General features: G+C 53.0%; 7 protein-coding genes across 7 annotated transcripts; 2 read left to right on the top strand and 5 right to left on the bottom strand.

The window, feature by feature from the left end:
* Positions 1 to 66: 66 nt before the first annotated feature.
* Positions 67 to 2299, bottom strand: Z517_02556 (uncharacterized protein; the record flags this gene model as incomplete). The annotated part of the gene is made up of 5 exons (XM_013431665.1): positions 67 to 554; positions 613 to 1592; positions 1642 to 1744; positions 1849 to 2062; positions 2129 to 2299. The coding sequence occupies 5 exons, from the start codon at positions 2297 to 2299 to the stop codon at positions 67 to 69; spliced, it is 1956 nt and encodes a 651-aa protein (XP_013287119.1).
* A 456-nt stretch (positions 2300 to 2755) lies between these two features.
* Positions 2756 to 3916, bottom strand: Z517_02555 (uncharacterized protein; the record flags this gene model as incomplete). Its single annotated transcript, XM_013431664.1, has 6 exons — positions 2756 to 3041; positions 3116 to 3242; positions 3294 to 3314; positions 3374 to 3539; positions 3603 to 3788; positions 3851 to 3916. 6 exons carry the CDS (start codon positions 3914 to 3916, stop codon positions 2756 to 2758), a joined length of 852 nt encoding a protein of 283 aa, XP_013287118.1.
* Positions 3917 to 6067: 2151 nt separating this feature from the next.
* On the top strand, positions 6068 to 9509 carry Z517_02554 (potassium/sodium efflux P-type ATPase, fungal-type; the record flags this gene model as incomplete). Its single annotated transcript, XM_013431663.1, has 2 exons — positions 6068 to 6292; positions 6357 to 9509. 2 exons carry the CDS (start codon positions 6068 to 6070, stop codon positions 9507 to 9509), a joined length of 3378 nt encoding a protein of 1125 aa, XP_013287117.1.
* A 549-nt stretch (positions 9510 to 10058) lies between these two features.
* Positions 10059 to 11663, bottom strand: Z517_02553 (uncharacterized protein; the record flags this gene model as incomplete). Its single annotated transcript, XM_013431662.1, has 4 exons — positions 10059 to 10550; positions 10609 to 11094; positions 11160 to 11436; positions 11488 to 11663. 4 exons carry the CDS (start codon positions 11661 to 11663, stop codon positions 10059 to 10061), a joined length of 1431 nt encoding a protein of 476 aa, XP_013287116.1.
* Positions 11664 to 12207: 544 nt separating this feature from the next.
* Positions 12208 to 12983, bottom strand: Z517_02552 (uncharacterized protein; the record flags this gene model as incomplete). The annotated part of the gene is made up of 4 exons (XM_013431661.1): positions 12208 to 12705; positions 12764 to 12823; positions 12874 to 12897; positions 12951 to 12983. 4 exons carry the CDS (start codon positions 12981 to 12983, stop codon positions 12208 to 12210), a joined length of 615 nt encoding a protein of 204 aa, XP_013287115.1.
* A 605-nt stretch (positions 12984 to 13588) lies between these two features.
* On the bottom strand, positions 13589 to 14426 carry Z517_02551 (uncharacterized protein; the record flags this gene model as incomplete). Its single annotated transcript, XM_013431660.1, has 3 exons — positions 13589 to 13760; positions 13811 to 14231; positions 14297 to 14426. The coding sequence occupies 3 exons, from the start codon at positions 14424 to 14426 to the stop codon at positions 13589 to 13591; spliced, it is 723 nt and encodes a 240-aa protein (XP_013287114.1).
* Positions 14427 to 15218: 792 nt separating this feature from the next.
* Z517_02550 (uncharacterized protein) lies at positions 15219 to 15710 on the top strand (the record flags this gene model as incomplete). The annotated part of the gene is made up of 1 exon (XM_013431659.1): positions 15219 to 15710. The coding sequence occupies one exon, from the start codon at positions 15219 to 15221 to the stop codon at positions 15708 to 15710; it is 492 nt and encodes a 163-aa protein (XP_013287113.1).
* Between the last annotated feature and the right edge of the window lie 654 nt (positions 15711 to 16364).

Raw genomic sequence — 16364 nt, 5'->3', positions numbered from 1 at the left:
CTTACTCATTTGGTTGTGTCCGTTGCCCGGCGAACTGACGAGGAGATCGAGCGGTCAAAGAAGTTCTCACACAACCGATTTAGTAGTGTAAGGCGACAGTGGCTGGGGTGGAAATTCAGCTGTCTCAAACTCCGCTCTTGTTGTCTGAACCGATTTCGAGACTTGCGGCAGTTGCTCCAAGGTTTGCTTCAGGGTACAACGCAGATTATTGTAAGCATCGGCGCTAATCTTTTCGGCTCCAAAGTCTCTCTCAATGGCGTGTTGCATGAGCTTCACCGCTGCAACGACATGGTGGGGATATGGATCGATCGCAATTAAGGGGACAGTCAAGCTTGCCAACTGAATAGGGGCGATTCCGGTGTCGGATACGGCTGGCTCAGACTGTAGTCGTAAGGTATATTTGTTATTTAACCCGAAGACGAGGCAATTCATGACCCAGGTCTCTGCATCGACTCTCTTTGCTGAGAAAAGGGAGAGTAAGTCCTCCCGTAGTGTTGCAGTCGCAATATCAGTGACCATCAAAATCGCCAAATTATAGTGCAGCATGAGTTCATCTGTAAACAGCTTGAGTAACACGATTTCGTAAAGGCTTCAGGAACGGGAAAGGCTTACACCAGCGAAGTCTCGTTTCTTGGTTGAAGAACTGTATCCGCCGCTGACACGCGATGAGCAACTCTCGGTACGTGATGTTGAATTGATCGATGGCGTTGGACACGGAGCTGAAGGCCCTGAGTACCTCTGCCTCATCATGACCATCTCGCAGAGATTCTTTCAGATTGGCGGTCAGTTTCCAGACCAGCAACTTCCATGCTGCCCCAGCCGCTATGACTTGATTTGCTTTCTCATCTGTTAGGTCGACATCAAGATTACTCCAATCTCTCGTTGTTTCGCGGAAGATACCAATACAGGTCTGCACCATACGCCAGGATGGCTCAGACTCAAATCCAAAAAGCCCAGACGAAAGCAATGGCCGGCAATTCAAGGTTAAAGAGGCAGAGGTGTCGAATGTCAGAGCTGCCCAATACGCAGTACTCTCGGCGATAATAAAATTAGCGGTGGCAAGTGAGGCAGGACTGGCTCCAATGGGTCGGTTCGAGTTGGTGAGGTTGACTCTTGTTCCATTGAATTGGAGGCTCTTTTGACGTGCACGAAGTGTCTGAATCTGCTGCAGTGCTGCGTGAACGCAGACTTGTCCCGATACTCCTTCAAGTTCTTCTTCTTCAGATATGCCCACCGGGATGGGTGTCAGGGCAAACAATAGCAGAGTCAATATAGATCGATAAGAAGGTCTGTTTATGACTTTGAGCATGTCTGTGTGCGCACGGCGCCAGAGACGACAAACGATGTCTGCCTGGGATAGCCCTGGCAAACTATGTTGCTGCGTCAGAGGTAGCCAGCGAGCGGCGAAAGACTGGACGGCATGGTCAAGGAATTGGTTGAGTTGTGTATCTTTCTCGTGCCTGGCAAGATCTGGTGAAGCTCCAGCTTCGGATGTTGTGTTGGCCACAGCGTCCTCTTCGTCGATGTGTCTGTCGAGTTCGCTGCAAACGCGTCGTATACTAACCACGTCCGCCAGGCTCTGTTCTCCAAAACTAATGCTGTCAGCGACGTTCTGGGCTTAACCGATGGTGACGGGCTTACGCAAAAGGGTTGCTGTGGCGGCCCATCCAAGATCCAAAGATGGTTTCAAACGCCCCCTCGTATATGGTATGAAGCCATTGGCGTTCAACAGCACTGACCGGTTCTGGGGTCAGATGAGGTTGTATTAGCAGAGGTTGTGATAGTTGATCCGAAGCCCAGCCCCACTCATAGGTCGTCCTGTAAGGGTTAGGAGAGCGCTTCATTTACTTGTAAGTGTTGGGGCATACCTTGCCAATGGTTCACCTGCGGCGCTCTCTGCGTGTTGGTGAAGGAAACTGGGCAGTGATTCGCCAGCCGTGTCGCTTTTGTTCTCTTCGCAAACCGTCGATTCTCGCGTGGACCCCCTAGACCGTTTCCTCCTGGGTTTTGCGTTCTGGCTTTTGCGGTTGGATACAGCAGTGCTTGTACCCGGCTTCATCCACTGTTGGGGAGAAGATGCTCGGTCAGTGTGAAAGGTCAGTCAGAGCAGCCAGTGGGTCAGGCAAACCTCGAATGTACACTTGAGCTGGCGATTGAGGCACCTCGTGCAGGACACGAGCTCCTGCTGATCCTCTCGGTTCCGGCGGGCCCTGCCCGCATCACAACCGACTCTCGCCCTGCGACACTCGTCGCAGCTAGAGAATTGGACGCGGCGCGGGACCATCTCTCCTTGAGACATGATGGCGCGGATGGCAACCCGGGGATCCACAACAATAACGCCGATACATGAGAGATGTTTGTGGAGGAGAATGGAGTGTTGAAGGTGAGGCGATGAGATGAAGTGGTGGTGATGCGGTACGAACTTTGCGGGAGACGCTAAACTGTGTTGGTCGCCGGCAAGCACCTAAGCCTATTGATACTAAACACCCAAGCGGCTAGGTAGCCCCAAACCCCGCCAACTCGCCTAGAGAATATTAGATAGGGACCCCCCAAAGTAGGAATTAGGGCTTCTAGGCAAGTTTGCGGGGGTGAGTCACGCGCCGAGGCCCCCAGCCTTGGGCTCTTTACATACTTTAGGTGCATGTAGGTACATACATATATCTATAGGAAAGCTCTCTCGCGACGTGAAGCATCTTGACAGTGCGAAGTCTTTGACATTGTCTATACCAACAGATCAAACCCCAGTTCAGATTCCTCACGAGCTTTGATACTCATAAAACCCTTTCCCGCTTTTGACACCGAGAAGGCCGTCTTTGACGAATTGCTGGAGATATTGGCGAGGCTCAGGAGGAACATCCTTTCGCTTTTCTGCATAATGCTCCTCGATGTTGAGCACAACGTCGAGCCCAACCACGTCCATCTGCTCAAAGGGGCCTTTCGGCGTCTTCAGAACGTCTTTGAAAATGGCATCAATCTCCGCCGGAGTAGCCACACCCTCTGCCGCCGTGAGCAATGCTTCTCGTTTAATTGCGGCCCAAATCCTGTTCCACAAAGACTTTATTAGTGCTTCTGAGAAGGTGAAAGGGGGCCTGAAAGTATCGAGAGGTGAGCACACCTGTTGTATATGTAGCCCATGGAATCTTTCTTCACATGGAATGGACTGAAGCCATGATCCCGACATTGCTCCATGAGGAGTGGAATGATTTCAGGATCAGTATTTGCATGACCCATGAGTTCGATAGCTTTGACGAGGTCAGTAGAGAGCAGTTGATATGACTTGACTCGGGACTTACCAGAAGTCTCCGGAGGCCAGTCTTGATGATATATCTTGTCAGTGAATGGTCCTTTGCTCTGATATTGATCGAGTACTTACAACAATGAGCACTGAGAATGCGTCGCTCATGGGGCAATTTCAGGCCACCAATGATTTCGGAAATGCTATAACTGCTCGAGTTGGATGCGATGATAGTCTCGGGGGCCGCCAGCTCGTCGAGTTTCGTGATCATTTGTCGCTTGAGCTCCAGCCTCTCCGGTACGCACTGTTTTTGAAATATTCATCAACTTGACGTCCTAGCTCACAGCTTCAATGATACTTGCGGTACCTCCACAACCAGCCACGTATCCTTCAACCCCTCCGGTAACGAGTCCGAGGTAAACGTTTTAATCTCGCCCCATCGTTGGCTTGGATTCTGAGAGGCAGCCCGAAGTTGGTCAATGTACTTGACACTATCGGAAAGTTGTTTTGCCTGGGCATCAATAAGATGAACAGCTCGGCCCTGACTCGACCACTTTGCACCAGGGCAGGTCAGTATGGGGCCAGACTCGACGGAGGGATGGAACGGATATTCACCATGTAAGCGAGCCGTCGACCTTGCGTGCCTGCACCGACCAATGCGGTCGCCCTTCCTGCTAACATATCGGCAATGAAGGCTGAGTCTAGCGAGCTGTAACGGTATATTTTTCGACCTGGACGAGGGTGTGGAAAAAGTTGCGTGAGCAGCTACTCGACGATATACCGAGTGATGCCGGATCCGAAGAGTCTCGGCAAGTTCACCAGACCAGAGAACCGGTTAACTATTAGAGGCTAGAACTCTAGAACAAGCCCCGAAAGCATGTCCATTTGTAAGGTGTGGCGACTTACTGGTAAACATCCATTCCTCAATACCGGGACTTGGACATTCACAAACACAAACACATTGCCCGGCAAGGGCCGCCACATCGTCCAGCGGCTCCGTCGAAGATATTATCTACCAGCCGTAACTCAATCTTGAAAGTCGTGGGGTTTCGTCCGCAGGGAATCGATTGACATTGTCATGCGGATGACGACAGATCTTTTATGGATAACCTGACATGATGGTCTGAGATTATGAACCACCACGCATCCTCACCGCGGCCAAATCTGTCGGTTCAAGATAACGGGAGTCTGTGCTATCATATCTGTCCAAGATCTTTGGTGTGATGCAAATCCTCGTGCACTTGGGAAGGACTATGCGTAGCCAGCCGTCCCCCAAGTTGGAGTGATGGCATCCACTCAGTAAGTGAACAGAGCGAAACTGTGCCAAATCGTGAGGCTTTACATTCGGCCGCCTATCAGAATGCGATGTCGCTTCCTGTCTGTTGCCATCCCATCAGGATATTCTCTGTTGACCGTGGATGGACAATATCAGCACAACATAGACGAGAAGGGACTGGGAGGTTGAGGTCAACTTCTGTTGTATGTGATCAACCATTTGCTTCAAATTGTCTTCGCTTCGGCTTGTGGAATGATGGGAAGGAAGTCATTGCTAAAAACCAAATTCCAACCATAGCTCCCTAAACCCATAGCTACCTACTTATAGGTACTGTATATCGTAACCCTTCAGACAAAGACAGTCTATCAATTGCGGAGATCCCAGCCCATATAGAGCATGAATGGGTATGTACCAGGTCCTCGGAAATCCAAGAAAAAGGGTAGCAAGCCGAACATCGGATGCAAAAGCCGGGATCACCAAAGATATAGATATTACCCATCCCACGATCTGCCTTCCCAAGACCCAAGAAAACCATGAATCGCTCCACGTTTGTAAGATTTGGTAGTTCTTTGCTGTGATAGCCTCGCACGTGGTCCGGACACTGACGGAATGCATGGTTCATCGAGGAAGAAGAAAGAAAAGACGGAAATGCTTGGCCCAGATCGCCACGGAATGCCATGGACAAGGGACAAAAGCGCACAAGATGGCGTTATGTACGAGTACAAAGTGATGATGCGTGGGTTGGATTCCATGTGGCCAAGGATTTGGGAGCACAATCAGAGTGGCGGACACGCATTCCCTGCCACTCCTGCCTCGGCGAAAGCGATCAATTGAGCGAGGGACCTTGGCGCCAAGAGCCAAGATTTTCCCAAGGTCTTGACTCCGCTCGCTTACAGGCTCGTATGACTTTCCATTGCGTCAACCAAGTCCAACCCAAGAGCCCCGGACGATGCCGACTCGTCGCTGCGGATTGCTTCTGGCGAAACAGAGTCCCCAGCAGGGGAGTTTCCCTCCTCTTGGGACTTCTTGGACGTGTTTCCCCTCTGTAACCCTATCACCCGCCTCCACCTCCGCCCAGGCTTGGCCGATTCCGCACATATGGGAGCGCCCTGCACTGCTCCTCGCCACATTTCCACCGCGAAGTAGCCTTGGGGGGACACTATTCCCACGCCAAGAGCGCAGAACAGCTGTGTCAAGACCAGATATCGGCGAGATGACTCTTGGCTTCAAGGATAGGGACACGGTGGAAGTCTTGGACCTGATCGTGCGGGTTCAGGCCTTCGGGGGTTTGAACACCCCGATAAGATGCTGCTTCAGCTCTATATAACCAGCGGCATATCCCTTGATCTGGGAAGGGGGGATCCACTCTCACTCTTTTCAAGCTTCACGTCATGACTCACTGTTGCTTGTCTATGTCATAGAATCAGTGGTTTTGTCGAGACACAGATATTTCGAGCAAGCTAGACTCCTTCATCCAACTTATCTGGAAGCAGTAAGACCTCGAAATCCCCTTTGCCCAGCCCATAAATTCAACCCGCCTTGGATAGCCGCCTGCTATGGGCAAAAAGGGCACAAGAGCGGAACAGAGTTATCCGAAGCACCCTTTCCTCCTCTCACCAGATGAAGTCATCAGTCATCTAGAGACCAGCACCGACTTGGGCCTGAACAATGCCCAAGTCCAGGAGTACCAACAGAAGTATGGACCCAACAGGCTTGAAGGCGATGGAGGGGTCTCTTGGTATGCCATTCTGGGGAAGCAAATCTCCAACGCCATGATTCTGGTATGATTTTTTCTCTACCAACCGTTTCCTTTTGGATTTGTAGAGCCAGCTGACCGTGTTACAGGTGTTGGTGCTCGCCATGGCACTCTCGTACGGTGTGGAGGATTTCGTTGAAGGCGCCGTCATCACCGCCGTCATCGTTCTCAATGTCGTCATTGGCTTCTACCAGGAATTTCAGGCCGAGAAGAAAATGGACGCTTTGCGGTCACTCTCGTCCCCTTCGGCAGCGGTGGTCAGAGATGGGAACGAGATGACCATTCCCTCGGCAGAAGTCGTCCCCGGTGACATTGTGTCGATCAAGACTGGGGACACGGTTCCGGCTGATTTGCGACTGTTCGAGGTGATGAACCTCGAATGCGACGAAGCCATCTTGACGGGCGAGGCGCTGCCGGTTGCCAAAGAAGTCGAATTCGAGACCAAGCACGGCATCGCCAAAGAAGATCTAGGTCTGGGCGACCGACTCAACATAGCGTACTCGTCGTCCACGGTGACAAAGGGCCGAGGCCGCGGCGTGGTGGTCTACACCGGCATGTCGACGGCCATTGGAGGGATCGCTGCCTCGATGCAGGGAAAGAAACGCAAGCCCAATCGTTCCATGTCGAGGAAGAAGTACGGTCCCATGCAGCCCGTCAAGGGAGGTGCGCTGCGTACATACGACGGTGTGCGCAAATTCCTCGGTCTCACCGGCGGCACGCCTCTACAGATCAAGCTCAGCAAACTCGCCTACGTCCTCTTCGGTTGTGCCATCCTCCTGGCCATCATCGTGTTTGGGGTCAACCGATTCAACGTCACCAACGAGGTTGCCATCTACGCCATTTCCACGGGCATTGCCATCATTCCCGAATCTTTGATTGCCGTCCTCACCATCACCATGGTCGTGGGCATGACGCAGATGCGGAAACGCAAGGTGGTCGTCCGACAACTCAGTGCACTCGAAGCCCTGGGCGGTGTCACCAACATCTGCTCGGATAAAACCGGCACTCTCACCCAGGGAAAGATGGTGACGCGAAAGGCATGGATTCCCGGTGTCGGCATCTACAGTGTGGAGAATTCCAACAACGCGTCAGACCCGACAGAAGGCACCGTCACGCTCGGCAAGGCGCCCAGGTCGCGGCAGGAAGTCGAGGCGGAGAGACTCGCCAGGGAAGAAGCCTTTGACCGCAAGCGAAGCACTGCAGGCATCTCTTTCGATCTCCCGAGTGAGAAACTGCAAAAGGACGCCGAAAAGGCCTCGGAGAAATCCGACACCGACGTCAAGTCCAACCCGGAGGTCACGCCTGAACTCCAGGCGTTCCTGGAATCCGCAGCCCTTTGCAACCTGGCGACCGTCCGCAAGGTCGCCGAGGACGGAGAGGAGGAGAAGTGGAAGACGGCGGGCGACCCGACCGAGATTGCCCTGCAGGTCTTCTCGCACCGCTTCAACTACGGCAAGAAAGCGCTCGAGGAGAGCGGGTGGGTACAAAAGATGGAATACCCCTTTGACAGCTCCATCAAGCGCATGTCGGTCGTGTACACGAAACCCGGCCTGGAACACTCTCTCATTTTCACCAAAGGCGCGGTCGAACGCATCATCGACCTCTGCACGTCCGTGGGCGTGGGGGATAAGCACGAAGAGATGACTCCGACCCTGAAGGAAGCCATTCTGGAACAAATGACGTTTCTCGCCGAACAGGGCTTGCGAGTGCTGGCCATCGCCAGGAGAGACACGACCCTGGAAATCGAGGAACACAGCGACGTGGACCGGAGCGTTGTCGAAAAGGATCTCTGTCTGCTGGGTCTCGCTGGTCTGTACGACCCGCCCCGCCTCGAGACCAAAGCCGCCGTGCAGGCCTGCACGACCGCCGGGATCACCGTGTCCATGTTGACGGGTGACCACCCGTCCACGGCGACCGCCATCGCCAAGGAAGTCGGCATCATTCCCAAAAACATGGGCGCGCTCGCACCGGACGTGGCGGCGGCCATTGTCAAGACCGCGACGGAATTCGACAGGATGACCGACGCCGAGATCGACGCTTTGCCGACCCTGCCCCTCGTGGCGGCGCGCTGCGCCCCCGAGACCAAAGTCCGGATGATCGAGGCGTTGCACCGACGGAAGAAATTCGCCGCCATGACGGGCGACGGGGTCAACGACTCGCCGTCGCTGAAGCTCGCCGACGTGGGCATCGCCATGGGCCTCAACGGGAGCGACGTGGCCAAGTCGGCGTCGGACATTGTGCTGACGGACGACAACTTTGCGTCCATCGTCAACGCCGTCGAGGAGGGCCGCCGCATGTTCGACAACATCCAACGCTTCGTGCTGCACCTCCTCACGTCCAACGTCGGCGAAGTCATCCTCCTCATCTGCGGCCTGGGGTTCCAGGACGACACGGGGTTTTCCGTGTTCCCGCTCTCGCCGCTGCAAATCCTTTGGATCAACATGCTCACCTCGTCGTTCCCGGCGTTCGGGCTGGGCCGGGAAAAGGCGTCGCCGGACGTGATGGAGCGGCCGCCGCACGACAACAAAAAGGGCGTCTTCACGTGGGAACTGATCACGGACATGCTGGTGTACGGGACGATCCAAGGCACGTGCTGCCTGATGACGTTCGTCTTCATCGTGTACGGACCGGGCCCGGACGGTCTGGGCCAGGACTGCAACCGCAAGTACAACGACACGTGCGACGTCGTGTTCCGGGCGCGGGCGGCCGTCTTCGCCGAGCTGACCTGGCTGATCCTCATCTCGGCGTGGGAGTTCAAGGCGATGCGGCGGAGCATGTTCCGGATCAACCCGCACGACACGCGCACGTTCCCCTTCTTCGCGGACATCTGGGAGAATCAGTTCCTGTTCTGGTCGGTCGTCATCGGGGCCGTGTCCGTCTTTCCGGCCGTCTACATCCCGGGTCTCAACACGTCCGTGTTCAAGCACAAGGGCATCTCCTGGGAGTGGGCGCCCGCCATCGTCTGCGTCTTCGTCTTCGTCAGCGGCATGGAGGCCTGGAAGTACGTCAAGCGCGCCGCCGGCTGGTTCAAGGAGGAGGAGACCGAGGGCATGAAGGGCCGCCGCCTCGGGCCCTCCAGCGCCGTGCTCTCCCTCCGACAGGGCTTCTTCACCATGACCCGGAGTTTCACCAAGAGCAAGTCCGAGGAGAAACAGCGCACCCCGGTCACCATGGAGTTGGGCACTCGGGACAGGAACGCCCGGCAACCGCACGTGCTGCCCAGGGTCAGGGAGGACGTTTGAAGCGAAACTTCCCAGTTTTATGTGTGTGTGTGTGTGCTTTTGCCTGCTTTCTTTACTGGAGGAGGATTTCCGCGCCAATGTGTAATACCATAAGTTTTATATATTATGAAAAACTTACGCAAGTATAGACTGATGATAGATCATGTCAAACGAGAGGCTTTTTTTATGTGACTCTGGTAGATTGCTCTGCTGTTTGTCGGGGTCAAGCAATGGCACAGACTATGATGTACGTCTACTTTGCCTACTATTGTCTATTGCCAGAACATATGCTTTTTCACCGCATTGATTAGGCTATTTGGTTGTAGCTCATATTCTACAGTCCTCCCGGGGCGCGTAGAAAGACCCTGTTCCGTCCTAACAAGCGGGACAGTTACCCGCAGAGATGCAAATGCGCAACAGGAACATATTGACTGGGAGAGCCAAAAGCCGGCATATCCAAGAGTAGCTTCGCCGTGTGTAGTTGACCATTCCGATTGGCACGGGCTGTTGTATCCGCACTGGCGGCGACAGAATGCACTTCGCTTCAGGCGAGTCGTGTTTCTGACCGTATCAGGAATTCCCTCGCTCCATTTCAGCCTTCGCAGCTGCAATCATCTCCTCTAGTTCACGGACACCAAGCTCGTGAGAACCATGAGACGCCAGTGCCTCTGAAGCACGCTGTACTGCAGCGCCTCGCATCGCAGCGGCTCGGTCTGACAGCTGAAGCACTCTCAGAACGTTCCCTGCTGACTGAGTGTCCAAACTCAAAATGAGGTCGTCGAGTTTGCTCGAAGTGGTTGCTATATCAGACATTTTTCTATCACCGCTTCCCGGACTGAGTCCGAGGTGTTGGCTTAAAGCCCTTGCGGCGGGTTTGATGCTGTGTTCTGGCTCTGTGCCTGTCTTCTCAATCACAGGTTTCGTATTAGAGCGAGCACTAGTCTCGACATGCTGAAGTTGCACGTCCAGTTCGTGCAACCTGAGTCGTCGAGATTGGAGGCTCTCCAGCCTTTTCGACAGACTAGTGACGGCTTGTGTGAGGGAGAAAAGTTGGTTGTAGACCTAGCAGATTGCCTTGTGAGTGAATCTCAATCAAATGATTCAAAGCAATGGACATTACCTTTTCATGGAGTGACCTGTTGTTCTGCTTCTGCGCACGGCGGACATCCTGGAGAGCTGCCTGAAGGGCATTTCCGTGTTCTTGAGCCACAACCATTCCCATCACATCATCAATCTCCGTGTATAGAGAGCCTAGATCTTCTTGAACAGTGTCGATTGTAGCGTCAGAGACGACCTGGGCACTAGAGGCGATGTCTGCACTGCCGAGTGATTCAAGATACGCACGATCCAGACGATCTTTGAGAGTCTGCGCGCGAAAATACTGTAACGCACGCGTAAGTTTGTTTACTCTGTCCGCTAGCGCATCGAGGGCGAGTTCATGTTTCTCCTGAGCGCCTGAGGATGAGAGGTCATTGAGATCAGAAAGCACGCGATCGTCTGAGTTGAGCAGCTCCGTGACAGTGGCGGGAGTCGATCTGGAGTCTTTGATAACGCGATCGAACTCGGCTCGCAGTGTTAACCTCAGATCCTCGAGTATTTGTTCATTCTTATGCATATGTCAGCGGGGTGACGACTTCTTGTCTAGCGGTCAGATGGCAAGGGGAAATTTACAGCAAACTTGATATACTGCACTTCAGCAGCATGTTTTTGGTCGAGGTGTTGTTCTTGTCTGGTCTTTCGTGCACCGAGAGCGTTCTCAACTTCCTCGATATGCTTTAGCTGAGCATCTTGTGCGCGGAGGATCCGGGTCCGGCGCTCAATCGCCCTGGTTGAAGTCTTTAATGCTGTGATCGCGGACTTGAGCTCTTCATCGGTCGAGGGGAGAGTGGTCGATGTGCTTTCTCTGGAGGCTGAACTCCATCGCTCTGATCCATGCATCAACTGCCATCTAGCTCACTGTCAATTCGTTGCTCGGAGCGGCAGTGCGGGAACGACCAACGTTGCGTTTTCGTCCTCAGTTGATGGATTCGGTCCGCTGGGCCTTTGATCCACCCATCCTTCCAACAGCGAACTGCCCTCGGTTGATTTCGTTTTGTGACGATCATGTGTGTGGAATGGAGTGCTCTGTTTCAGAGGCGCTTTGAGCGTAGTATCGACCCATGCATTCAGGGGCATCATCACACCAAGGCAAGAAACTGGGAGACGGCGTTGCAGGGATGGAGGAACATGTCTAAAGCTTGGCAATTCTTCGAGTCCGTTTTGTACCGAGTAACGGTCTACCGACTCAACTCAAAAGGGGGTGAAATGCCTGAAGTATAAATCCTATTAAGCACAAATTGGCAGGTATACATTTTTGGAATTATCTAGATGGAATTGAATTCTACGTGTTTTTGGTGGCGCCCCCGAAATTCTGCATCCACGGCCAACAGACGAAGGCTGATGACCGCACAACATCAACCAGCTTATGGCAGAGACCATCACTTCAATTGTTCGAAGGGGAGTACATTTCACCCAACCAGATATACACAGCCAAAATAACTCCGCCGGAATTGCATGTAGCCGCTCATCATGAAAAGTGCCAAAGGGGAATCGATAGCGTTGTCGTGCAGCTTGAATGCGCTCAATAAATCGAATGTCATTATAGAGGTCTCCCACCTCGAGCACCATCTTTCGACAGCCCTCCTCATTGTCACCTCCGGTGCCGACGCTCCAGATCGGGTTATGATTGTTTGATGTGACCATTCGCAGCAGTCCCGTTCACCTGCCCGTTCGCTTTCTGTGCCTTGGACTCGCGATATTTGGCAATATCTTGCTCCACCATCTTGTCCACCCGGCTCTTCAGTTCCGGCCTGTAACCAAGCGCAAACAGGATCTCCAACCAGACAAAGAGTGGAGCCAAGAAAAATGCCTGGAAGATGTTGTCCAGCAGGGCAGGAGCCCGTCCTTCGAACACTCCATGGCCCAAGAATTGTGCAATCCACGACGCCACGAATGCCGCCGCCGCCCAGAAGTTTGCGGTCATTCCGTGGACAGCGACTAGGTGATGTGCGTATGCAGTTCCAGAGAGAAGCAATGCGGCGAACGCTGTCCCGGCCACTGGCTCGAGTAAGATGTATAGCCCGCAGTAAGACAGGCAGAAAAGTGTGCCGGCATCCAGTTCGAGGTTGGGGATGGTCATCGATTGAGGCAACTTGATCAGTGGACCGGAATTCGTGAACTACCACAGAGGTAAGTTGCCGTGCTCGTCGGATGGACGGGTCTTATCTTATACATACCAGGAGGAATGTAGTCCACAGGATAATAGGAACTCCAACCATGTGTATGCCAATATTGATCTGAATCCAAATCAGCGACTTCTCTCAAGGGTCGACGTTTGTGACCGTACTGCGTCATGGTGGTATGCGCCATACTGTGGGAAAATGGTCAGCGGGACAAATGGCAGAGGGGTTGCAGGCTGCTCACGAAGCGCAGTTGTTTCTCCAGGTTGAGGGCCATCTTAGACTATGGTCACAGAGGCTGGAACGGAGGGCAATGAAGGATAGAAGTCAGCTCATCGAAGTAAGCGCAGCGCAGGCAAGGCCTTGATGGGCGAAGGTGAATCTTCAAACTTCCCATTTGGACAGTTTTAATTATTCCGGCGCACATGGCAGTTTAAATGGGCGGAACTGCAGGTCTCACCACCCGGGCGTCATCGCCTGCGCCCCATATCCGAATTACTCCGCACGCCGAGTCGACTTCACCAGCTGGATTTCATCTATGCAGCATATAGAGAACAGCAATCGACAATGCAGCTATCAACCTATATTTTGTACTAATAGACAAAACTCCAGTTGCTTCTTGCAAATAGACACCAACCAAATGACCAATTACCGCGCTAGATGCGAGTCTTGTCCCCAAGTGCGTGTTCGCCATCTAACATATTTTGAGTCCCTCCGAATGTTTCCCCGAATCCCCATGTAGGACTATCATGGCTCGTGTCCATGTTCGCTGTTGAGCGAACGACCTGAAGTATTAAGATGCCTTCATGTCAAGGAAAAGGAAAATTGAATCCTGCAATGCAATCCGTTCCTCTGTCCATGTTGTTGATATCAACAACTCTCTCACAGTCCAAGCTTGTGCTTTTTGATGCGCGGTATGATGCCCACGAGTACCAGAACGCTTGACACAATGACGGCCCACAGCTTGATGTGCAGGAATGCCTGGTTATAGTATGTCTGAGTGGCTGCAGCAATGACAGCCAGAAAATAGACGGCGAGAACGTAGCCCGAAATTCTGCCTCATTGTTAGGCCACAGAAAGTATGGCAACCTTTGTTTCACGTACCTGTGGTATTTGTACAGTGACTTGGCTCGATCAACAGTGCCAAATATCGTCTCAGGCAAGTAAAACGCAGCGGCCCCGATCAGCCATTGCAGGAAGATGAGTATGTAGGCCACCAATGCCATTTTCCCGTGCACACTTTGGAAGCGGGTCTCAGGGTGTGAAGCTTTGTTTATCTCGATAATGACCAAGCCGGCTATGAGCAATGCAACGGCCGACGTATTGATTGCCGAGTGCACATATGTGCCTGTAATCTTGTCCTTTTGAGCCGCTGTGGGTTGGAGGACGAGCACACCTTGAACGAGGAGGAGGATGGCCAGGGAGTTGAGCAAAGGATGGTAGGAGAAGAATATGAACCCGGTCTTGAATACTGCTGCCCAGACCAGAGCTGTCAGGATAACGATGCCCACTTGGGCGAGAATAGCTGTTCCCTGTCAGCGACGATGCCAAAGAGGATGTTGGCTTCGACGAGTCGAAGAGGATCCATACCTGTTCCTGTCACAAAATTGAATTGCATTCCCTGGCCTGGCCGTTGTGTGACGTCTCCTGGCCTTCCCAAGAGCGGCTCCTCCTCTTCAAGGGCGGGATTGCGCTCAGGAATACCCGTTGCTGAAGCCATGTTTGAGGTTGGCTGCTACTATACACGGAGTACAAGAAATTGGGGTTCGAGCTGAGTCAGTGGGAGCACAGCTGGACGATAACAAGTCGGTTCTGCTTGGTGCAGGAAGAGAGTATCAATAGAGGGTCGTCCCAGAGAATATCAGGGATCATCGCTCCCTCTTGCGGAGCACCATGTTGCCGCTAGGCACTTTGAATTCGGTGTAGACACTGCTGGAAACTATCGAGCTGACCAATTTGAACTGCGGATTGGACGCCCAAGGATGCCTCCCCGCACAGTGCAATACCAAAGATGTATGACGCTATCAGGTTCGGGGAATCTGCAGAAGCTTTCCGTGCTTGTCGGGGCATTGTTTATCCAGCTGCAGCCACCCTGTCTTGTTTGTCGTTTTATGCATTTCTGTTGTGATGTTGCTCGTTCCATGTCGAGGCCCCTTATAACATATTCTTGTGTGCAATGTAATGAATTGATTTCCATCCTCAGCTATTGTCTGTCGCGTTGCCTCGCAGCAATGTTGCTCCAATTACGAAAGGGGGAAGGCTTCTCACCGCCCTTTTCACTTCCTATGTGCTTATGCCTCTTCGTTCCCTGACCAGCGGCTCGAACTGCGAGACCAGCCACAGTAAAATGTACCCGTCCCTCATCCTTCCATGGTCCACGAGTCCATCAGATCGCGAAAATACATACCGGACTGCTGGCCTCGTGAAAACAAAAGGAACACTTTTCCTGCTGCCTCCACCAACATCCACCTTGCGCGATACATTTAATGCACCACCACGCTCCAGAACCCTCATGTCCTCGGGTGCAGTTGCGCTTTGCAAACATTTTGAGCGTGGTGGTGCATCTTCAGAGCATGGCCGAGCACACCCATTCTGGACCCTGCCAACGGGGAGCAACGAGAACAAGACGGAAATCGCAAGGGGAATCCTGGAGGACATGCTTGTACAAGCAGTCTGGAGGAATGTGATGCTGTTGCACCATGGAGTAGCAGTATACGAGATTAGGAATGCACGAGGATATGGGATGAGGTGGACACTGGATATTGAAGAGAGGAAAGACGATATACCATCGGATGTTCAGACGTCAGCCGCCAACGGAGACACCCCTATCCAGAATGAAGAGGATGATTTCCACAAGGACTGGGTGATCATCAAGACGACGTTTCGCGGGTTCTTGGAGCCTATCGCTGGAATGGATCACGAGCTGCCCGGACAAGACGCGAGCACAGCTGAGGAGTCGTTACTACCCCAGGGGAAGCTGCGTAAAGGAGAGAAAGATTGCTGAAAATCCTTGCGACAGTGGACCAACCAGGCTCTTCTGTATAGTTGATAGGTGCGCAGTCTTGCAGGTTCACAAGGGCTACAGCACGCAGGTACATAGTGGTGACCATGACGGTGGTGATAGCGATCAATAGCCTTTCGTCCTTCTATTTCTCGTACTCCCCTCCTCCACATTCCACCTTGAATCCTACCGTAATCACCTCTCACCCCGCCTGCTCCACCCCCACCACACACGGGCGGCTCTTGCCCTCATTTTGTCCCTAACAATTGGTTGGAGGGGCACGAGGGGCATCAATGTTGCCGATGCCCGCCATTGACAGCCACAATGCCAACCCGTACCTAGCTTTTTGTACCACGAGAAGGGTTGTGACGGTCAATGCAACCCATGCACACACAGTTCCAAGCTTCATTCAGGCTTTGGGGCATTCCTGTTTGAACCTAGCCGTCATGTGCCCGACTGCATTTCTCCCTCGGCAGTATCATCGGTTCCTTACAGCTCCGCTGCCCACTACTCACTACTACTGGTGACTCCGTCTTCCTCACCAGCCTGCCACGTTTTACCTCCTCATCTTTGCTCTCCAATTCTCCTGTTCATTCGCAAGTTTGGCTACACGGCGAAATTTGCAAACACTCTTTCCGCCGCAGAGCATGCCATAGA

This window comes from Fonsecaea pedrosoi (assembly GCF_000835455.1).
Source record: "Fonsecaea pedrosoi CBS 271.37 unplaced genomic scaffold supercont1.2, whole genome shotgun sequence".
NCBI classification, from domain to species: domain Eukaryota; kingdom Fungi; phylum Ascomycota; class Eurotiomycetes; order Chaetothyriales; family Herpotrichiellaceae; genus Fonsecaea; species Fonsecaea pedrosoi.
The sequence above is the reverse complement of the archived record's forward strand: the minus strand, read 5'-3'. Positions and strand labels throughout refer to the sequence as shown.